Genomic DNA, 24,794 nt, shown 5'->3' on the forward strand with positions numbered 1-24,794 from the left:
CCAAGTAAAGGAAGAGGGGAGAGTGGTCTGAGATGCTTCTGGCAGGATACTGACATCAGACACTTTCTGGCAGTCGGGGGCTGGCATGAAGATCATGTCTATGTACATGTCTGTGGTGCACCGCCGAGGTGTGGGTGTACTGGGTTTCCTGGGCCTTCCAAACTCTTCAGATAGCGCAAAGGCCCAGGGTAGTCGCCCAGTCCGTCAGTGGCCTTGCCTGAGAGATTCGGCCAGGGGAGGGTATAACTGTGGTGTCAAGGTCTGGAACCATGACTGCATTAAAGTCGCCCCCTATCACCCAGAGGCAAGGCGAAAACAACATCCGTGACCTGCCTCAGTGGTGAAGTGAGCATGGCTGGTGGGACGTATACTGACATTAGGTTTAGGGTGTGCCCTCCTAGCGTCCCTGTTAGGGCCACAAATCAGTCCTTGGAGTCCCTTGTGACATGGTTGAGTACGAAGGGGAGGTTGCGCTAGAGGAGGATCGCCACCCCTCTTGAGCACCACTCAAAGCCAGAGTGCCATACCCTATCAAACATTTGCCTCGCGAGGAAGGTACATTGGTTCCCCAGAAGGTGGGTTTCTTGGAGTAAGAGTACGTCCGGGGTGTACCTTTGGGCGTATTTCAGGACTGCTATGCGCTTGATTTTGTCGGACATACCATTACCGTTCCATGACAGTACTCGGAGGGGGCAGCCCTTATGTAGCCTCTATGCCATGGTCTGTATGTGAGGTTGGGAGACAACTGGGGTCCAAACCCTCAGGGGGCCCGGCCCAGTGTGCGGGTAATTGCGGTCTGGGTTCCTGTCTTCTAGTTTGTGGGATTGGCATGTGTCTGCGCTTGTAAGATGATGACGTGCTGTGAACACTCAACATTAGAAAACTAAAACATAGGACACCTGTCCCAACCCTCGCCCGCCACCACCCCCCACCTCCCCCATCCTATACTTCTGGAACTGAAGCATCTGTCGCCTTGTAAAGTTCAGTTCAAAACTAACGTGCTAAACTAAAACATTTAGCTAGGAGGTTGCGTGGTGGACCCCTCTCACATAGTTCGTATGTGCGTGAAGCATCGGCACTCTGATTTTTAGCAGGTCCGTATCAGTGGAGCCACTGCGCAAGGTTACTGGGAGGGCTCCCTTCCACGGCTGGGCCCTCCAGGGGGTCAGGTCGCTGCTGGGACCGAGAGGCAGGCAGACCGGATTGGGGTCTGGGGCCTGGGGCTGCAGAAGTGGGCAAACTGGATGTGTCTCTACGTTTGCCAAGGCCCTTGCATTATTGTGTGCACCTTCTGCGCTCTTTGGGAGATGTCAGCCAGGCCGCTTCGATGCCCGATGTTGAAGGTGGTGACGTGGCTCGGGCCTGAGGGGGCAATCTTTGGTCAGCCAGGTCCATGCCACCTCCTGGGACGCGAAAACATTTTCTTTAGTCTGAATTACTACGCAGAGGTGGGAAATACATATATTTATAACTACTGTGTGGTTCTCTTTTCATTTAACCTATACTATAAGATTGCATTCTGATAAAAAACAAGCTGCTTTACACTCCTTCAAGACTAAGCCTGAAGGCTGCTCTCCACAGCTACCACTTGGATAGCTTTCTAAGGTTATCTGAGACCTCTTACATCTCGTAAGGGTTTTCTGGACTGGTGCAAGGTGCCCACTTACATTAGTGGACATCAAATACCAGGCCAGCCTCTCACAGGTAGTGTTTATTTTTTGCAAGTAACAGTCAATATTTGGAACAGACTGCTCATATTCACCAAGAAAGAATGTTTACATGTGTAGGGTTCCATTACATTGCTAATAATCTCTATATGTGAATGCTATAGAGCAGGCTAATCTGCTGTCTACATTAAGCCTCTTCTAACTTAATAGTTAAAAAAAAAAAAAAAACAGTGATGAAAGCTCTCAAACTGTTAAAGGAGCGAAGTCCTTTTGTAGAAATGTAGCCACCTCAAACTTGTTTATGAGATGGAGGTTAATAATTTTTCATTCCATTTATAATACTAGACGACCATGCCTTGATAGTGGATAATGTGTATGCTATCACTTTCACCCCCAAACCTCGAAGTCATTGACAATCTTAAAAAAGCATTTCCACAGCTTCCTACACAAGCCTAACAAAACAGGATTCTCTCAGTTTTTGTCAAGTATCAAAAGAACAAAACTGTGACAGACCTCAAGGTTCTAATAGATGTAATAAATAAAAAACAATTGATGCTATTTTATGTCTCAGTTCAATCATGTCCAGTACTTTAGTAGACTTCACAGTCTTCTATGCAGCCTTCACTGACTGCAAAACCGTTTAGGTAGGTTTTTTCCAATATTATTTTGCAAGGGAACAGCTGGGAAGTGAACATTACTCTTTCCATGTGTACACAGATGCATCATCCCTTTCTATTCCTTTTGTTTTGTCCTCAGGTGACCCGGTCACTGTTATTTGACTGCAGTCCTTAGTTTGAGTTAAAAATATAAAAGGACAGGTGCCCAGAGTTTTTCTTAGGCTGACCTTCCACGCTGGTTGCATCGTCTGCCTACATGGACATTGCATAAAGCTGGATAACATGCTGACTGGTATCCTGCAGACTTTTATGCTGTCTTCTGCTCCCTTGTCTTCATCACTGTCCCTTATTTTCTTACTTTTATTTATGTATCCCCATTTTTCTTGATCTTTCTATCATTCATCTGTTTCATACAGATAAGGGGGCTTGTTGAGATTCTACTGGGTGAGTGATATTTGATGCTTTGTGGACAGTGCTTGGCAATGAAAAAAATGCATCCATGGCACTAGAGGGTTAGTTATTTGCCAATGATTATGCTTTATCCGCTTCTTTTATTGATTGCTCAGTTGAAAGTGGTACTTTCTCAGACCAGAACCAACAGGAAAAACAAAGCAGAGCAAACAATATCATTCACTTTTACTCTCAGACTGCATAACGTGGAAGCTACACATTGTATTATCCACCATTGTGATTTTTTATTTACAGCCTGAACCAACATTGTTAAAAAATGAGGCAAGAATTTATAAGTTTGAGAAAAACTATAATTTTTGGCGGTATTGTGATACTGTTTACCACTGTTACTTTATTGGGTATCACTTTTGATTTAGATTCACGCCACAAAGGGAATTGTCTCATGCTGATTTAATAAGAATTGTAATCCGCCAAATGGCTGTTATTCATTTTCTCAGCAGCAAAAGGAATACATGCCGAGTCCACAAAATATTCACAAACCTCTGCATTGGTCAATCATCTGACTTAGCTTAGATTTGAGCTCTCCACCTTTCTAACTAGTCAGTGTCCATTCTCATTAGCCATTACTTCCTATGCCAAATCTCTTTTCCTCTTGAGTTGTAACTTCACCCCTTTTTTAGGTCTCGGCTGGCGTTAGCGCGCATGCGCTGCTCGCGCCATCCGAGAGCCTTTTGCGATCGATTCAGCCAAAGCTGAATGCCCGCGTACAGATGGACAAATATGGCTGCTCTCGCCATTCACAAAGCTAAACATGCACGCGTAGGGACAAAAAAATGCACGCGCATGTGGACAGCCCGAGGCCATCTTTGTTTACTTTAATTAGCGTAGGGATGTGCACATGCATGCACATGGCGGCGTGCTTTCGCTTTCCCGTCGGTCATTTGGTTCCCTTTCAAAGTTTCTTTATTATGGGCGTTCGTGTTGTTGCAGAGTATTTTAAACCACTTGTTTTATCCTACTTAACAGCTGCACAAGGGATGGAAATGGACCTACTAATGTAACATTTAATTCACCATTTATTTAGCACACACAACAAGCTGCTCTGTTTGCTGTTGCCTTTGATAATCGTTCGTACTAATTAAACGTCTATCTACTTTACAATGATGGTTACCGTTGGGTCTACTTCAGGGATGCAAACGTTTGAACTTCCGATTTGCACGCAAGTTCCTGTTACGCTGTATTAATTCCCTAAGCTACCTTTGTTGTATACAGTTCAAGTTTGAGATGGCGATTCATGGGGCAGAGTTAAGGAAATTGTGTTTACCTGTTTGACCAGCAGTTCCTTAAACCCTCACTGCTGACCTCTGCTGTGACCAGCGTGACTTAAGTTTGAATCCTGTCGCTTCCAGCAGCAATGGCCAAGTTGTTAAACTGAGCACCCTTACATTTGGTAACAGCCTTCATTCAGCGTGCATCTAGACGGAAGAAGTGCAGTGAGAAGCATTATTTAAAAAATATTTCCCATCATTTATTCATTCCGTAATACATTTCAGAGCAGCCTATAGTCGGCGAGGCGCTTCAAGGCATGCTAGTGTTTTCTGATGGTGATGGAACATGCCTCCTGATAAGTAGAGTTGTTAGCAGCGTCCAACACAATCTGCTTCCTCGCACTTCTAACTTCCGTTGAATCCAAGTGTCTTACTACAACTTCACCGGAAGTAAAGTAGTTATTTCTGACTGTCACTCTCCTGGACAGGCCTTCCTTCCTGCTCAAGGAGTAGACATTAGCCAGAAAGTAAATCAGGAGAAATCTACTTCTATTTTGAGTTCACCCCTTGAGCGGGGATAAAGTCCCAATTCGCTCCTCGGGTGAACCAGAAATAAGAGGTTGATTTCATGCCCAGACACCGAAAAAAGTCTATGTTCGGGGCGCCCATGCCTCCTTATGCTTCACACATCTGGGGGAGGAAGGACTATCCCAGGCATTCTGATTGGCTGCTAGTAGCCAATCGCAAAGGTCCTAACATAGGAACCTTTTCAACCAATAAAAGTCAATGAACCATCACATTACCAGCTGTAGGTGTCCTTTTTTCGCATCTGCGTAGCATAGACCACAAACAAGCATTGAAAATTCAATAGGTCTCGCCTTTGATTAAGTTAAAGCCATTTGCTTTGCTAATGGTATTGTATAGCAAAGCAAATGGCTTTAAGTTAATGAAAGGTGAGACCTATTGCATTTTTAATGCTTGTCTCATTTGTTAGGGTGTCTTATACATTTTTTGTGTCTGCTGCCTATATTGACCCTTTGTCTCACTGATTTTTGGTGCCCTATGCTAGCTTATCAGATGCTGCCAGGTTAACCTGTAGCTTTATCTGTGGAATTTGGGTGCTTTCTAATGTAAAGCCACCGCCACGTATTCTGCAGCTATATGTTCTGTATTTGTATGCAATAAACAATGTCACCAACTGCCCAGTGTTTGTCAGTTTTTTCTCTTGACAGTGGGTGCCTTATGATGTGACATTCCTGTAGGAGCTTTATTTTTGCGGTTTATGTCGTTACTTGCTGCCAGATTTAAGATTTAGTGTAAGAAATAGGATGTCCATACTCAAGTATAGACCAGTTGGGATAGTAAATGGGACAATGTATGACATCGGTTTGTTGTATGGTGTTACTTCACAGTAACCTCCAGGTGGCGAGATAGTAGGCCAGACATACAGTCTGGATTCACTGACAGAACCGGCCTGGGCTGCACCTTCCCCCCCCACCTCCCGAACCCTCCATACCCCTAAACAAGTGAAGATTTCGTGGTCTTGCCAAGAGGGGACCTCTTGGAATCAATCAGCTTTTTTGGCCAAAAACGTGGATGCTTTGCATTGCTTTCTATTGCGGGACAGAGCAGCGGCGCCATGTGTTAGCAATTATCGCGCTCGCTCCCGCAAGGTAAACGCTGCGTGCCCCTGCTGTCGGCCGCACTCCCCCTACCCCTCCCACTTGTTTATTATTGTAGGCGGCCACTCCCCTTCCTGTATGCGATGCTCGCCGGGGCCCTTGTCTTTCAGTGCTTGTTTTGCTATGTGTTTAACTCTTCTCAGTGTTTACATTCCTCCCTCAGTGGCACGCTGCTCCTAATTATCAACAATAGCGGGCGCATTTTTTTTTGGGAGCATACTAAATAATGTGGCCGCACATCTTGTTTTCATCCTCGTTTTATATAGCGCAAACTCAACCATGAATACCACTTATGCTACACAAGGATACATTCGAGCCTCGCGTACCTGCTTCCAGTGGCTCGCTGCTCAGCTGTTCCCGTGCTGTAGGAGGCGCCCGTCTCCCTCAGACGGTTTCCTGGTGAGCAGCAGACTTCCCGGGTCCTCGGCGAGGCTCGACCACTGTTCCACTCCTGCTGCAGCAGGCTTTTCCTTCGCTCCTGCTCACATTGCTGGCTCCATCTCACGCCTGCAACCCACCCCGCAGGCTTAGCATCAATGCCATGCAGGACTTGGAAACACCTCCGAGGCAGCCACACTCTTAGCCAATGGTCCACCGATGACTGGTTCCCGCCAGTTATAGCCGCCGCCGCTCCTTGATCTGCGCAGGCCTCCCAATCACGACTCTCTGCTTGGAGCCGCTGACCTCGGTGTTCCTCTTGGCGATTCCTCAGCATGTTACTTTGCTCCTCGCTGTTTCTTCCTGGCGACCGCAGCTCCGTCCTCCGCAGGTCCCTCTCGGCAGCGATGGATCCCAGGCACCAGGTAATTCCGCTTCAGACTGATCGCTTAAAATCTCCCTCCAGGATTGGGTGGTTAGCAGCTGGCTTGGGGGACGACCAATCCAGTGCGCCCCCCTTTTCGCGGTCTTGCTTTGGGGAGTTCCCACCCCTGGGTTGCATTCGACACGGGCCGCTATCTGGTCCGGCTTCCCCTCCCCTGGCCCATGTTTTGATTGTATCTTGTAAGCGTCACGCGGCTGAATCTGCACTTCTTTGACTCTATGGAGCTGGGGTTTTACATTCCAGAAGTGACTTTTGTTTGCTGATGTCTGGTGACGTTATTCACTGAAAGGCCCCATTAGATGGGGCAGCCGGCTCTTTGATATTTTTTAAAAATACAATAGAAAGCACCAATAGGCCACGGTTCATCTTGTACTCAGCGTTCTGTCATCCAATGCGCATTCTTTGCTTACGTCATGCGTACACATTACATCAACAAAGAATGTGCATTGTTTTTTTTTTTGTTGAAAATTCTGTTTATTGAAATTAAACAACTCTGTCATGTTTACAGATAATTGCTTCATACGGCACAAAGGTACACAAGGCTTAGAGGCTGACACATATTTCCCCGGCTTCTCCGTGAGTTTACACCTGTCCATGCAATGGTAATTATATCATACAATGCTCTTCGGGTGCTGGGACCATCGGGGGCTCACATAGTTCACCTCGGTACTCATTCCATTTAGTCCACAATGCGATCCATTTTTGAGGGCACCCCCGCGCCACATAGACCGTTTTCTCCCTCAACATACACCAGTCCATGTCCTCCTTCCACTTTTTCAGCTTGGGTGTCGTGGTGGCCCCCCATGCCTGTGCTATGTTACGTTTAGCAATCATCTGCCCTAATGTGGCCCACTGTCTCCCCCTCACATCTAGATCTGTGGGCTCCCAGACGTTCAATAGGCATCTCTTGGCCTCGGGCCGCAGTGGAACACCCCAAACCCCGCTCATGCAATTCAAGACTTTCCCCCAGTAACATTGAATTAGCGGGCATTCCCACAGAATGTGCATGAATCCGCCTTCCATCCCACACCGCCTCCTACAGTGCCCATCATCAGTAAGTGTGTCTCTGAGAGATATGCCCTGTGCAGGATTTTTAGTTGGACGAAGCGGAGTTTGGCGGTTATGGCTACTTCCCTTGGCGACGAGACTGCCACCTGCCAGTCCTCATCGTCCATTTCAAGGCCATCTCGCACCCATTTCTCCCGTAGCGCGGTGAGGGGATCCGGGGTGTTGTTAATGAGCTTCTTGTATGTGAGCGATATAGATTTATCGGGTAGGTGCCCGTCAAGCAGCCGGTCCTCGAGCAAGGACGACTCAGGCAATGCCGTACCAGCGGGGATATTAGCCTGCAGTGAGTGCTTAATCTGGGCATATCGGAAGCGTTCCGAGTCAGCCAGTTTGTATGTCTTCTGTAGTGTCGAGAAGGGAATCACTCCTGCCCTCTCCCAGAGGTCTCTGATGTGCGAAATACCTTTTAGATCCCACTTGTCGAAACCTTTCGTGTGCACCAATGTTCCCAGCTGTTCAGCATCCCAGAGAGGGGTGGCCATAGTGAGCTTGTTGGCCCATCCTAACGCTTTGGTGACTATGTGCCACAGCTGCACTGCGTGCTTCGTATGCCCGGTAAGCGTGAACCTAGTTGGTTTAGAGTAAAGGGCTCTTGTGAAGTCACCACCGGGCAGTAACCACCTATCCATACTGTACGCTGGGTCATCCCCACTCCCGTATTGGCATTGATTAATAGCAGCCAATTGTGCCGCCCAGTAGTACTTTTTTATGTCGGGGAGTGCGATGCCTCCGTCATACCAGCCGAGCGTGAGCTTACCAAGTGCTATCCGCGGCCTGCCATCCCATAACAGTTCCCTCTGTAGGGTCTCGACTTCGTGAAAGAAGGCCCGTGGTACCACCTCTGGATAATTCTGAAGAGCATATAAGAAGCGGGGCAAGGCCATCATCTTAAACAGTGCAGCCCTCCCAAGCAGGGATAGGGGGAGTTTCTTCCAGACCTCAACATCCCGGCGTAGCCGCCGCAGGGGGGGGGATCAAGTTCTTCTCGTATCTGAGCCTGGGATTGGTAGTGATATAGATGCCTAGGTACCGGAATCCCTCAGCCGCCACCTGTATCGTGCAGTCTCTAGGGGGTGGGGGGCCGCCCCGTGAAGTACATAGATTTTCGATTTGCTCCAGTTGATACGGAAACCAGAGTTTCGCCCAAAACTGGCAAAGATGTCTAGCACTACCCTCAGCGAGCACGCAGGGGACGAGAGGTAGAGAAGAATGTCGTCCGCATACAAGAATGTGCATTGTTGCTCAGCGAGTCACAGAGAGCGTGGACAGGGGGTTCCCCAACAAAGGACTCCTCTTCACACTGCGTTGCATGTGGTTTGTAGTGTCGACCCCTTGACACCTTCTCACAAAGAACCTGTCCAGGTGCTGAGCTGGGCTCATGAGAGCTGCTACGGGATCTGCCACAAGTAGCAATCATACATCCACGTCTCGAGCTCCTCCCTCTTGGTGTAAGTGTCCAGTGGGCAGAGTCAGCACCAGCAAACAAACATGGCAGCTACAGGTGACTGTCTTCAGGCATCAGACATTTTTACATGTCTCTATTTTCATAGAAAAACCCTATGTTCAGCAAATCACACACTCCCTGTCCTTCTCCATCCTTGCTCCTTTCCAAAGCAACATCATTAACTTCATCATCATCGTCATGATCAGGGCTTTAAGCGGGATGAAAAAACTGGGGAAGGGTGTCTCCCAAAGGGGTGTGTCCTATTTAATTAAGGATGTGGCTTAAAAATCACCTAGGCTAAAAATCTGTGCTTAGCAAACTGTGTCGGTATTTTGCTGCTTCTGTCATTGCATCCATATATATAATACAACAAGTAACATTACACCTACAACAAGCCAGAACTATTGGCATTGTCAATGGTTGTTGCATAAGATCAATAAGTAATAACTATGGCTTCGGTGCATATGATACTGAAAATGTTTCAGTTCTGAAATGATGAGACTGTGAAATACCTACGAGTCTCTTCGAAGTTACACCTTTTTATCTGTCTGTTACATCCTTTAATTTACTATGTTATTTATGTATGTATGGTTTTGTATTACACCTACTTGGATTTGGACAGTATGCAATTGGGATTGAGTAGGCCCTCCACCCCTTAGTCGGAAGGCCTAGTATAAAAGAATGTTTGTGGTGTGATACCAGCTTGTGTGATAGGAGTAGCCAATAGGTCTCGCTTTTGGGACCTTATAAGTATTTAGTTATGCTGCACAATATCCTTGGTGCAACAACATCAACCGTTGCATGGCTAAACACTTATAAGGTCCCAAAGGCGAGACCTATTGGCTATACCAATGCTTGTTGAACTGTACCACCCCCCCTGCCCTGGTTAACTCCACCCTTGTCCTGATGATTAACCTTTAACGTGGTATGGGTCGAAACGCTGTTAACGACTATCTGGCTCAGATATCCTCATTATTTGACCGCTACATCCAGAAACCCTTATTCATGGACTTCCATTTCTCCAGTAATATTGAATCTACACATGTTATTTAGTTCTTTATGCCGTTTTTATTTTTAATGTGATCACTTCATTGTGTCACCCATACATCTTATCAAGCACAGAGTGTTATCGCTACACTGAGCATATGTTCTAATGAATGTGTGCTGCAAACAAATACATATGGTTTAAATCATTTTTCTATAAATTTTTATTTTTTGATCATTTCTTTCCCTGTTGATTAATTGTGCCGTACAATACATTATTTTTGGTATTGCATAAATAATGAATTATGATTTTAAATGATACCTACTAGGACACTGTTGCTTGTGAATGTTTGTTACCCTTGTCCTTTCGTGTCTAGGGATTGCTCCTCTGGTTTACATTGGAGAAGGAATATATGCAGTTGACAAACTACATGTCAGTATGTTGGTGAAAGGTGAAGATAGGTGTTGCAGGAAAGCAAAGCTTCCCAGAGTTCCCTTGCTGCCACTGTACACCACAGGACCCGTTCTGCACTTATTTGCTCCTCAGCTGTGAACATAGACAGACAACCTGAGCTGCACTTTGCAATTGTTGTATGTTGTTTGACAGCATGCCCATAAAATGTTTTAGTGAGGTAATTTAGATCGACATCCGCAGGAAGGACAAAATAACACCCAGTCCCGGAAATAAGTGCCAGTGGGACCCACCGGCACCAAATAAATACTCCTGGCCAGTACCTTTGATAGTGACAGTTGTTTACTAGTGGAACGCATGACCTCCGGTACTATTGTAGACTAATTGGCTACCCAAGTTCTTTCTTTAGTCAATTGGTTCCCTGTAACAGAACACCCTTGGGGTCCAATGGGTGATTGCACCTGTGTTTTCAGCACAGGAGCACTTTAGCCCACAGACCCTTATGTGTCTCCTTCTGTAGTAGGATTGCCCTGTTGCAGATTTTGTACCCATGCAGTTCTAGGGGATTATCCCCTCACTCACATTGCGTGATTCGTCCCATCTAAGTAATGGAACACCATTGCCCTTGTGCCTTATAGACATGTTGAAGAGAAAAGCAGGCAGCGGAAGGTGCGCAAATGGCGCAACACATCTGATGTGGTGTAAAATCAGTGTCCCTCCTGAGGGTGCTTCTCGGAAGGCGGGCATGGGATTTCAGGTTTCCCGCAAGAATTCTTCTTTAGGTAGTCACAAGCTGTCCCCAGCTGCAGGGCGGATCTCCCGCTACGCGAAACCGTGCTGCTGGTATCTCAGCATTAAAAGATAGGCCAACGTTTTCATACCACTTGCCCGCCATTCATTACTGGTCTTTCCATAGTGCAGGTGCAAATTCGAACCTGCACACGAGATATGTGAGTTATATTGTGGAACATCCCTGTCTGCCCTATAATATGTATAAATATGTCCCTGGTGGCTGGCTCAAGGAGTCAAGTTTTCCCCAGGAGGTGATCGTAGTTTTGGAATTCGGATACAGGTCGACCCAGAAATCACACTCATAGCAACTTGGTGTTCATTTAGAACTACTGCTTTCAAAAGGATCTGGCTTTATTTACTTGTGGAAAGTGGAGAGCAGTAAGAGAAGTATGAAAAAAATCTAACTGCAATTCTAGTACTTCCAGGGCCTTGAATGCATCCCAGTTTATATAACCTAGAAACCTGTGTACGGTGTTATTCTATGCAATGGGGATTGCAAGAATCTTTATAGTTTGACTACTTGTCAGTGGCAAAAAAAACAGACCAAGTACTACAAGTACACTCTAATATGACTGTCTTTTTGTCCTTTTGCCTGGGTTCAAGGAATTACACCTTCGATTTGAGGCCAAGTAACTGATAATCTTCAGTAAATCTTCAAACATGCAACCGAAAATGAATCTGAATTCCCAACACACAATAGATACTGATTTTAAGAAGCAAACAGACCGGTAAATTCTGACCAGTCACATTGAGTGATTTGTGAAAGAGGACATGAAACTCTTCAAGAGGGACCACATAGTAGTGTATTTTCATCTTGTACTGCATTCTTTGTATACTACAGAGGAACACAGTAAGTGTGAGAAATGCAGTGGGGAATGAATGAACCCTGTTTGAGTGATGGGGTTGTATATTGAGAATTTAGGGGGGGGGTTGCCAGTAGTCTTCTCTCCCTGAGCTCTAGTTAACAAGGCCACTGTTGCTCCTTGGAATATATATTGCCACCAAAGGTCAGTTTGTTAATGTCCTAATGGCATTGAGAGGACAATGCCATGCCCTGCTATTGGCAGGAGTTTTTTGCTCCCCCCGCTTCTGTAGTGTCTTATCCTTTGTTGGTGCATAACAAAAGCGGCATAGGGCAATAACCTTGATCTCCAAGATGTTGAGTCCACTGGGGAGAACACGGACAGTCAAAAAAAGTACTAGATGACCGCACAGAAAGGGAGTCGGGTAGAGAAATCTCAACTTACATTTCCCTCAAGGCAGTGGAGCTGTGGGAAGGTCCTTATTGGTAAAAAATGAGGTGTACCTTGAAAACATTATGTGGTTTCCTAGTCCACTCCTATTATTTTATCTGTGCTAAAGTCTATGTAATTAAACCTAGTTTAATGTCTTCAGAGTCCAAACTTGTGTGGTAATATTTTATGTGATGTGATTGGTGGGCAAAGAGAATGGTGTCCCTATGTGTCTGTAAAAGAATTATTATAGTGGTAGAAGGCTGTTTGCTAAATATATGTTCGAGGCATATGAGCTGCAGATTACACACTTTTGCACAGATCGCCATCTGGTGTTGGGCCCGGATGTTTGCAGTTTGTTTTTCCTCTTGGAAAGTCTTTGGAAGTCACGAGGTCGGTGACTCCTCCCTTGGTTCGTATTGCGCGTGGGCTTCGGCTCCAATCCTCAGATTGTTTTTTTCCGCCATCGGGCTCGGATGTAATACTTCGCGCTCCGGTTCCGAACATTCCAGTTCGACGATCGAAGCGGAATCCTCCCTCTCCGCGGTATTGTTCAGATCCTGATCTCCTCAATCACCTTCTTCTTCGACACACCTTCGATTCCAGTCATCGACGGCGGCCTTCAGGCCTATCCAGGTTCCGGTCCCGGCTGATGGAAAGAACTCCATTCAAGAAGTGCCCTCGATGTGGGTCCAAATTCGCCCACAACGATCTTCTTGAGGTGTGCAACCTCTGCCTCTCCCCTGAACACGAGGCTCGAGACTGTCCCGCCTGCAAGTCTTTTAGATCCAAAAAGACTATTCGAGATCGAAGGGCAAGACGAAAAATGGCGCACTCCTCGACTTCTGTGCCAGTCGACATCTTCGGGGACGACGTCGAAGCTCCGGGACAGCAGCACACCGAAGAGGACCTAGTCAGTGCTTCCGAAGCCGACGACTCGGATGTGGAGGACATCACCCCGGCGCAGAGGGTCGTGAGTAAAATACCCCCTCCCACACCTGCGCCGACACCCAAAAAGGCTTCGGTCACACCTTCGCCTCCGGGCCTAGGCAAGACCAAAGTCACTGCTTCAAACACCCCACCTTCGGGCCCGGTGACGAAGCCTAATGAGCCTTCCGGCGGCTCGGGCTCGAGCCAGCCTGCCAGCGGTGCCGATAAACACACTTCGGCACCGAAGAAAAGATCAGCCTCTACCTCGACACCGAGCTCCGCAGCAAAGCCCTCGGTGTCGAAACCCAGCCTCTCGGTGCCGACCAAACATCATAAGGCCCTCGGCACCGACACTCCCGCGCCGTAGCCTGTCTTGGCACCGACCAAAAAATCGGAGGTTCCAAAAAAGCACGGCACAGACCAGCCTAAAAAGCCATTGGCCCCGAAAACTTCGGCACCGACCGAACAGTCAGTGTCGCAAGAACTATTTACACCGGATCCTTTGCAAAAGACACTTACCAAGGATCCAAAAACTGGACATTTGGCACTGACTGCTAAAAAGAGACATTTGGACAAACCACCTCCACCTCCACCTCCAAAGAGGAAAGACTGTGCTACCTCCCCTTTCAGAGTGCCTTCCCCACCACCTCCACCCTCTCCACCTCCGCCCCCTCCGCCTTCTCCACCCCTGCCTCATCGCTCTCCGACCCCGTCTCCAGACCATGATGATCAGGGGGACCCATACTACGACCCAGCAGATGTACCACAAGACTCCACCCCTACAGGATCCCCAGACCCATGGGATGATTATAATAATCCAGACATTCCAGATGTCCCACAAGATGACCTTTATCCATCCAGGCCATCTCCATCAGAAGACTCATTAGGTTTTCACCACCTACTTCAGAGGGCGGCACATTACCACGGGGTAGAGCTACACACTGACCCAGTAGAGGAAGATTTCCTCCTAGACACCTTTGATACTGCACATAGGTCTACTTCTATACTACCTATGCTCAAAGGGGTAATAAAACATGCGCCAGAGGTTTTTAAAGACCCAGTCAGGGCTAGGGTCCTCAACCCACGCATAGAGAAGAAGTATAAAGCTGCCCCCACAGTTCCTGCCTACATCAAGGGGCCAGCGCCACAGGATTCCCTGGTGGTATCCACTGCAAGGAAGAGATCAAATTCCCAGGCGTCAGGCGAAGCACCACTGCCTGACAAAGAGTCAAAGCTCCTGGACGCGTCAGGAAAACGCACTGCGTCACAGGCAGCCAATATATGGCGTATCGCCAACACTCAAGCGCTATTGGCCAGATACGACAGAGCGCATTATGATGAACTAGAAACCATCATGCACCATCTCCCAGAAAAATACAAAAATAGGGCCAATGAATGAATTCAAGAGGGTAAGACCATAACTAACACCTCTATACGCTGTGCCTTAGACGCAGCAGATACAGCCTCCAGGGCCATTAACACTAGTGTCCTCCTCCGTCGCCACACTTGGCTGAGAGTTTCAGGCTCTAAACCTGAGGTATAAGCCTCCATATTAAACCATCCATTTGATCAAGAACATTTATTCGGTCCAAAGGTAGATGAGGCCCTCGAGAAGATGAAGAAAGACACAGATACGGCGAAATCATTGGGAGCCCTACAGTCACACCCTCCTAGGCGCTCCTTTCGCCCGCTCTTCCTTTCGGGGCACGGGCAGAGGCTACTCCTCAGATAGCGTGTCCACGTCCTACAAATCCCCTGCTCAATCCACCTTCACAAGGGTTTATCAAAGAGGCGGCTATAGAGGCAATAACAATAAAGGCAGAGGCAAAACAAATACCACCCGCTCTGCCACACCGGCTACCCAATGACTTTCTCCTGCTCCCTCCAGACCATTCCACTCCGGTCGGGGGCAGACTACAAAATTTCCTTCATGTCTGGGACTCCATCACGTCAGACAGATGGGTGACCCAAATTATTCGTTCAGGGTACTGCCTAGAACTCACATCTACCCCCCCCCAACATTCCACCCAGGCAACGCCCAATGTCACAAGAACATTCCAGGTTACTAAAACAGGAGGTAATCTCCCTCCTACAAAAAGAGGCAATAGAACAGGTCCCCCCCGATCAGCAAAATGTAGGGGTCTACTCCCTATATTTTCTGATACCAAAAAGAGACGAGACTCTACGACCTATCTTAGATCGCCGGCCTCTAAACACATACATACATTCGGACCATTTTCACATGGTAACACTTCAGCAGGTACTTCCGCTCCTCTCCCAGAACGACTTTCTCACCACACTGGACTTGAAAGACGCATACTTTCACATTCCGGTACACCATGCCCACAAAGTACCTCAGATTCGTAGTGGACGGGCAACACTACCAGTTCAAGGTGCTCCCATTCGGGGTCACAACAGCACCAAGGGTATTCACTAAGTGCCTAGCGGTAGTGGCAGCACATCTCAGAAGACAGCACATTCACGTCTTCCCATATTTGGATAACTGGCTGATAAAAGCCGCGTCCTACAACCAATGTATACACCACACCGCCACTACAATCCAACTACTTCACCAACTAGGCTTCACGGTGAACCACCAAAAGTCCCAGCTAACAGCATCCCACTTAAAGCAATACCTCGGTGCCACCATAGACACCTCAAAAGACATAGCCTACCTCAATCCGGCCAGGATTACAAGCATTCAGGCTTTGCGTCAAAAATTCATACTTCAACACTCCCTCCCAGCAAGAGTGTTTATGCAACTGATAGGGATGATGGCCTCTTGCATTTTCATAGTGCCTCATGCAAGACTCCAGATGCGTCCACTCCAAGAGTGCTTAGCGCGCCAATGGAACCAGGCCCAGGGGCAACTGACAGATATGGTGTTGGTAGACGGTCGCACCCATCGCTCTCTGCAGTGGTGGAACACCACAAATCTTTCCAGAGGTCGACCGTTCCTGGACCCGGTTCCACAAATAATCCTGAAAACAGACGCATCGCTCTCCGGCTGGGGAGCTCATCTACTACACCGCACAGTGCAGGGCACATGGACGCCGCAACAAAAGTTACTCCACATCAATCATCTGGAGTTACTGGCAATCTTTCTAGCCCTAAAACCCTTTCACACACAGATTTTAGGCAAGGCAGTCGACACAGACAACATGACCGCCATGTACTACATCCAAAAACAAGGCGGCACACACTCTCCACAGCTCTCTCAACTAGCACAGAGCATATGGAGATGAGCAATTCCACACAAAATCTTTCTCCTAGCCCAGCATGTCCCAGGAGTCCAAAACACCATGGCAGATCTGCTCAGCAGACAGACGCAGCAGATCCACGAGTGGGAACTTCACCCGCAGGTTCTTCACCCGTTCTTTCAGATGTGGGGGCATCCACAGATAGACCTATTCGCCACCCACGAAAACAAAAAATGCCCAAGCTTCGCCGCCAGATACCCACACCCATTGTCCAAAGGCAATGCGATATGGATGAACTGGTCAGGCAAATTTGCGTACGCCTTTCCACCTCTCCCACTGATTCCATTAGTGGTGCGAAAGCTACAACAGCACTCCCTCACACTGATTCTAGTAGCTCCAACATGGGCCAGACAACCGTAGTACACCACGCTGCTGGAACTTTCGGTAGTGCCACACCAAAAGTTGCACCTCTCACCATGCCTCTTAACCCAGAACCATGGAGAGATCAGACACCCGGACCCAGCTCAGCTCAACCTTGTGATCTGGCTCCTGAGATCCTAGAATTCGGATACCTTAACCTTCCCCCCGACTGTATGAACGTTATCAGAGAAGCTAGACGCCCTACCACTAGAGCCTGCTACGCTGCCAAGTGGAAAAGATTTGTTGTTTATTGTCATAACAACATAATCAACCCTCTAGACGCATCCATACAGCATATCATATGCTACTTACTCCATCTACAAAAATGTAACCTAGCATATACATCCATTCGGCTACACCTCACAGCAATTGCCACTTACCTACAAAACAGACAGCACCTATCACTTTTCAGAGTGCCTGCCATTAAAGCCTTCATGGAAGGCCTAAAACGAATAATTCCCCCCAGAGTGCCACCCTCACCTGTGTGGAACTTAAAAATAGTTCTCACAAGGCTAATGGGACCACCTTTCGAACCTTTGCATAAATGCGAACTGCAATTCCTCACATGGAAAACAGCTTTCCTTGTAGCCATCACCTCGCTTAGAAGGGTCAGAGAGATACAAGCACTCACTATACAAGAACCTTTTCTCCAAATGCACCCGAACAAGGTTGTCCTCCGTACCAACCCAAAATTCCTACCCAAAGTCATCTCACCCTTTCATCTAAACCAATCGGTAGAATTACCGGTTTTCTTCTCGCAACCTCAAACTGTTGCAGAAAGGGCTCTACACACACTGGATGTTAAAAGGGCCTTGCTTTACTATATCCAGAGAACACAACTTTTCAGAAAGACAAAGCAACTGTTTGTCTCTTTCTCTCCACCTCATAAAGGCAACCCCATCTCTAAATCAGGGATAGCTAGGTGGATTGTAAAATGCATACAGATTTGCTACCACAAAGCAAAACGCACGCTATCTGTTCCCCCTAAAGCCCACTCTACAAGAAAGATAGGGGCTTCTATGGCTTTTCTAGGGAACATCCCATTAGATGATATCTGCAAGGCAGCTACATGGTCAACACCGCACACTTTCACTAAACATTACTGTGTAGATGTGCAAACCAAGCAACAAGCTAGTGTGGGCCAGGCTGTACTAAAAACACTATTTCAAACCACTGCAACAGATACCGGTGGTCGCCGCTAAGGTTGGGAACTGCTATATAGTCTATGCAAAAGTGTGTAATCTGCAGCTTATATGCCTCGAACGGAATATGCTACTTACCAGTATGCATCTGTTCTTGGCATGAAGAGCTGCAGATCTACACACGCCCGCCCGCCTCCCCGGCTACCTGTATCTGTTCCAGTCTATCTTATTTAGATACAACACACATGGGTTTCTTCACTGTTATTACTACGCTCCATCTTTCCCTGTTGGCGAAAAACAATCTGAGGATGGAGCCGAAGCCCATGCGCAATACGAACCAAGGGAGGAGTCACCGACCTCGTGACTTCTAAAGACTTTCCAAGAGGAAAAACAAACTGCAAACATCCGGGCCCAACACCAGATGGCGATCTATGCAAAAGTGTGTAGATCTGCAGCTCTACATGCCAAGAACAGATGCATACTGGTAAGTAGCATATTCCTTCTACTTGTACGTTAGAGTTGGCTATGTCCCGCCTCTTATTGTCTCTAAAACCATGAAACTTAACCGTTGTGCAGATGTGTCCGCGATGATTTTTGGGTTAACAGTAGTTAGCTTTGTATAGTCACTCTATATAATTTTATGCTATTTTAACTCAATTTCATTTCTTTTCCCCTCTTGAAAGTTTACCCATCTCCTGTTGTAAGCATTCGGAACCGAAAGCCACTCTATGGAGAAATCGGGCATACAATTATGAACCTGCTAGCTGTGAGTAATTCACCTAACATCATAAAATGGCATTTGGCAGTGCGCACTGAGTCATCTACAAACCATTTCTTTAGGAAATTGCTATCTAACATTTCACTGTTTTTGTGGCTCATTTTGACTTCATCCTTTTCTTGCTGCATAACACTGCTGAAATGTGTTTCCATGAAATTGTGTTTTACATTTCTTGGTACTGTGTTTTGTCATTTCAAGTGACCTAGGAATACTTTTCAAGTGGCAATCCCCGGACAGCTCTTTAATTTTAACTACCTCTGGACCACAATAGTATTGAATAATGAAATGCAATGTACTTGCGGAACTGCAAAGAACCAAATGTACCTTTTTCATTTCACTGAAGACTTTTGATATTTGATTAGGCTGTATGTCAAATGGGAGGTGCCCGCTTAAGGTTATAAATAGATTTATTAATTTTCAGGAAGCATGGTTGACCCCTTACCAAAACAAAGTTTAAAATAGCAAATGATCAGTTGATGGAAACAACTGCTTGCAATTATGCTTCTCATAGGGACTTCTAGCCCCAGATTCTTTACCTTTAAATATTCCCCAGGTGTCAGACTGGATCCATGTTTTTGCAGTACCTCTGCTTGCCAGTCGGTGGTGTCATCCCTGCTGTAAGTAATGTGCGCGGTGCCAATATAGACTCCACCCTAGCACATTGACATCAGTTCTTTTATTTACGCTCCATTAGCGCAGATCCAGCGTGAGCTACCTCTATCCACTTTTAGGATAACTTTTTTTGACATTGTGTCGACTTATTTTGCGCTTTGTCTCCCAGTGTGCAAGGGATGCCACCCAAAAAACCTTTGGGAATTAAACCATGTGGTTCCTGTCGCAAACAGATGTTTGTGATAGACCCCCATGTGGTTTGTCTCTAGGAGCTGAGCCACAACTCCAATGACTTTGAGGACTGCTGTGCCATGAAAGCCAAGGCCCTACAGGATCGATCCCTGAAGTTCCTGGTTGCCTGATGCCAGTGGACTCCACGATGCTCTGGGTCCTGGTCACGTGGAAGGTCCCGGGCCAGTTCGCAGAGCTGTTTTAAGCACTCCTCATAGTTTTTTTAAGTAGTCCGGTATGTCCCACTAGCAATCTAAGCTATCTTGTACTTCGCCGAGCCGGTCCAAGGTATTGGACAAGATGTGGGAGCGATGTTAACACTTTAGACCCCACTCCCACGCATCATCTGCGGAGCCTCTCTCTGGGTCTGCTCTGCACCTCCCCGAATTTTTCAGAGCCGGAGTGACCCCTGCCCAGCTTTGTGTGTTTTATGAAAACATGCACCTCATTTTTGGGTCAGTTCGAGGGGTGTCCCGACTGGAATTACGCAGGCTGGTCCGCCCTCAACACCAGTCAAGCCCTTCGGATTGAGTGCTGGATCTGGACCGGCTCCTGTCGCAAGACTACAACTTTCCCTACATCCAGTTCCAGTGACATTGTTCCCGCACCACCGACGCCACACGGCAGCAGAGACCAAAATCATCATACCCGACCTGACCTGCAGACGGATCTGTGTCGTCCAACTTCAACTCTTACGCCAGCCGGAACTCGACTTTCCGAGTCGAATACAGGCCTTCTTTTTTCAACAGTGAGAAGTATGATTGGGGAGGATCTGAGGATACTGATGGCTACCAGAAACCCTTAGAAGAGCACAAGGACAACTGGTATGAGGAACTGGTAGATGCCAGTGTTCTGGATACCTCCCCAGATATCGACTTTGTCCTTCCTCCTAATGTGACCATTGAGGAAGAGACTTCCTTTTCTATGGTGGTGAGGAGGGCGGCTGAGGTCCTGGACCTTAAGTTGCCCTCGGTGGCAGTCAAGACGAATGTCTTGACAGAGGTGCTTCAGCCGGGAGTGGCCCCCACAGAGCCTCTCCTCCCTTTAAATGAAACCTTCACAGATGTCCTGCTTTGAGCATGGGCCAAGCCCTGCACAGTGTCTCTTGTGGTGCACAGAACAATTGCTCGTCTCTATCGCCCTGCTCATGGGGACCCAGCTTTCCTCACCCAACACCCCACCCTGGAGAGACTGGTTGTCCAGGCCTTCACCTCCAAAGTTAACCCTGGCACTGTCCGTGTGTTCCCTACCCCCACCTCCTAATAAGAAATCCAAAAGGCTGCATACCTTTAGCAAGAGGATGTTCTCTTCTGCCAGCCTTGCACTGCGATCAGTGAACAACGCGTGCCTTTTGGGTCGAAACACCCACACAGTTTGGAATTTGGTTGAGGAAGTTCTGCCCAAGTTCTCGAAGGAGGCCGTCGGCAGGGACAAATCAAAGTTCACCATTCGCTGCAGACTGGATTCGACCGAGTTGCTAGGGAGAGCTATTGCTGCGTGAGTGGCACTCAGATGGCAAACTTGGCTTTTTAGGGGATATCCAGGAAACCCTTATGGACATGCCCTTCGATGGCACCTACCTCTTCGGCGATGAGGCAGATTCTACGCTAGAGCACTTTAAAGACAGCCAAGCCACTTCCCGGTCACAGGGTCTCTCATGGCCTCACGCCAATCCCATTCTGCCTTTCGACCCTTCCGTGACTGCAGTGCGGGCTATCAGCCATGTCCATTCCCGCCCAGCCTCCAAGGCCTACAGGCTTTCCAGTCCTTTCGTGCCCACAGACACTGCTGACACAACCCTCATGGGACACATAACCTGAGATCTACCAGTCTGCCACCACCTGGCAGCCACAGCCTCAAAACCACTTTAGTTTGCCCTCTTACCATCATGGACAACCAGTTGGTGGTAGGATCCAACATCACCTGCCCTGCTGTCAGTCCATAACATCGGACAAGTAGGTACTTCAAATGGTTACTCCATCCCTTTCTCATAAACCGCACTGCCCAAGCCATCATTCCCAAACCGGCTGATTGTAGACCACCTCTCTCCCTGCGCCAGCATGAGAAGTAGGTCGTGGTTGCTTCTGCTACTTTCTGGTGCCCAGGAAGAACGGAGGCCTCTGCCCTGTTTTAGACCTGCGCCCTCTCAACTTCTTCCTGAAGAAGAAGAAATTAAAGATACTCACGTTGGCTCAGGTTCTGTTTGCCCTGGACCCTAACATCTGGATGGTAATGCTGTACTTGCAGGGAGCCTACTTCTGCATATTTGTCCTGCCTGCCCACAAGTGTTGCCTGCTGTTCATGGTGGTACACAGACATTTTCAGTTAGCTGTGCTCCCTTTTGGCCTCACCAGTGCCCCTGGGTATTCATCAAGGTGATGATGGTGTTTGCAGTACATCTGCAGGGGTCAGGAGTTCCAGTCTTCCCCCTAGCTTAAGGACTGGCTGTTGAAGGTGGGCTCACCCCAGGCAGTCGTCTCCCACCTCCAGACTATAGTACATGTCCTGCAGGCTCTGGGGTTTACCATTAATATGCCGAAGTCACACCTAACTCTTTCTCAGACACTCACTTTAATGGTTCATAAGAGAGCTATTAAATGATCCAAGTTTGTGGCTAAGTCACTACGGCATATTCCATAATAGCTTTATTTCAAGTGAACGTAACCTTGTGACTTAAGAAGGGAAGTTTAAAAGTTTTGACCATTAGGTATTACATGTCTTGATGGAGGAATCTTCTGTTATGGTATGGTTTGTCTATCCTACAGTTGGATAATTGAATATTGTTTATTGTTGATTCTTTCTCCTTACAGGACCTTAGAAATTACCAGTACACCTTAACAACTGTAGATGGTTTGTTTATCCACATGGAAATGGGAACAAGCTGTATTAAACTGCCTTTAAAGAGATACAATGAGGTGAGCACCACTAATGAAACATGGTAATTGCTTTTATTCTTTTGGCTGCTGAATACTGTGCTATAGTTGTAATTTTTATTAGCACATATCTGTTTTGTTTGCTAGAGAAGGAACTCTCTCACAGCCATTTCTTCTAAAAGGTGAGTGGCTGAAAAATGTTTTCTTGCCCTTACAAAATTGTGCACAAAGGATAAGCGTAGACCAATAGACATTATCCACCTCTCAAGTGAAATAGCAAACAATATAGAGATTAACGAGCACTAGTAAATAGAAAAGTCTTTAGCCCTATTCTTTTTTTTTTTAAGTGGTCTACAAGCATTGATATGCTGAAACAATGTTAATATGTTCTTTACCTCAGAATAATTTGGAAATGTGCCTGAGAGAGAAATAGTGAAAGAATGATGAATTGTACTTCTAAATAACCAGTGTAGTCCAGAGTACAGATTGTTAATAATTGAATCAGTAAGTGAATTTAAATTTGCAGTAAGTGATGGATTAGTAGGGGATAGTTGCAATTTGCACAGAAGACTGTCCAACACAAGAGCAAGAAGAACCACGTTCATAAATGTTGAAGATGACACCAGTCTCTTTCAAAATGAAGCAGCCAGTGTGATCCTGGACAATAAAGACTGTAAATTTAGAGAGACGAGGAGGGAAACGGGATGTGTTGTGATCAGACAACAGCACAATGATAAGTCGCCAGTATTGCTAGCATTTTATGACTGTCTCCTGCTCCTGACTTTTGGGGTTATCACTGCCTTGTAGTGAGACTAGGAAACAGCTTGACACTGTTTTTCCATTATTTTTGCATAAGATACCCTGCCTATATAGTACATTTCTTTTTCAACAAACACATGTCCCTATCTTCCTACATTCCTTTTTGCTGCAAACTGTGAACCTTTGTTTTATATAAATCAGCAGCTCCCAACACCTAGTTGTCTAGTGTTCCTTATTGTGGTGCCTGGGATACAAAACTCTTCCACAGATCTATGGAATATTATAGTTATTGATCCTGGCTTCTTCTGGATAATTAGGCCTGTTTCTGTTTCTTGAGATGGCCTGACACCAGAATGCTAATGCTACTAAGCCTGAGAATAGATGGATGTTCCTTGAATGAAGATCCGCAAAGTTACGAAAGATCTGGTTAAGAAAGTGTCTGCTTTTTTAGGCCTCACCTATGAACTGCTTTTGTTGTTTGTTGTCAAAAATCAACTGTTTCCAATATAATTCAATAAAATATGTAGAGTTGGCTGTGGATCAGTCGTTTGATTGGATATCTTTACTGTCTATCTCAGTTAGATGCTCCTTATTTGTTGGCTTTCTTCCATGTTGTTTGCCTTCCCATGGAGCATTTCTGCTTTACCTTTTTTTATTGGATGAGTTGTATACTTTCACAGCTCACCTCAAGAAACTATTTTTTAGTTTTCTTTTAGCGCTGCATGTGAGGATCTGGGTTCCCTTTCTCACATTCTAATCCCCCTGCCCTGATGTCCCCAAACAATCCGCACAAGATCTTTCTCCCTACTTAGCCATTGGTCGTTTGTCCTTCCTGTACCGCTTACGGCTTTTTTAAAATTACATTTTTTTCCATTTTGGCAAGGGCTATGTCACAGACAGCTTCCAAGCTGCTTGCCCACTAATTCTTTTCTCCCTTCCCGCTCCTTCTTGCTGCTTTATTTATTTACTTCAAAGATGGCTCAAAGATGTGCTCTCGGTCTTATTGGAATGTGGGTGGGGGTTTTTTGTTGATAAAATACCATTACCCATTGCCAGTGATCCAGCGGGTTACCATCCTCAGGTACTCCCTTACTATACATTCACTTGGGCCCATAAACACACTCATTCATGTAGGCTAGGAAATATCGCTTGGGTCGATTTATTGTGCCAATACCTGTAAGATGAATTTTATCTAATCATATCTTGCCAAACCACTTGATCCAATGTATTTTCCTCTGGTCAGTGGACCTTTTAGTTAACTAAATAGGTGAAAAATTACATAAATAACCTTTATTGAATAACCACAGACTGGGGAGAGTTTAAAATGTTTAGCTAGTAAATTTATGTGAGCCTAGAACCATAATACAGTTACAACATCGACCTCGACAAGGAGAGGAAGAGAAAATAATTCAATCAGAATAATCGTTAAACAAAATTATTACGATTACA

The 24,794-nt window shown here is 46.5% G+C and overlaps 1 protein-coding gene across 9 annotated transcripts in view; it reads left to right on the forward strand.

Annotated features, from left to right (window-relative positions):
* ZFYVE16 (zinc finger FYVE-type containing 16) overlaps positions 1 to 24,794 on the forward strand; it is a 602,399-nt gene that overhangs the window by 373,489 nt on the left and 204,116 nt on the right. For all 9 annotated transcript variants that reach the window (XM_085632397.1, XM_085632392.1, XM_085632394.1 and 6 more), the window contains 2 exons: positions 18,776 to 18,858; positions 22,524 to 22,628. In XM_085632397.1, coding sequence (XP_085488523.1) covers positions 18,776 to 18,858; positions 22,524 to 22,628 — 188 coding nt within the window. The remainder of the gene's footprint in view (positions 1 to 18,775; positions 18,859 to 22,523; positions 22,629 to 24,794) is intronic.

Source organism: Triturus cristatus, chromosome 2_1 (assembly GCF_964204655.1).
Source record: "Triturus cristatus chromosome 2_1, aTriCri1.1, whole genome shotgun sequence".
In the NCBI taxonomy this organism is placed as follows: domain Eukaryota; kingdom Metazoa; phylum Chordata; class Amphibia; order Caudata; family Salamandridae; genus Triturus; species Triturus cristatus.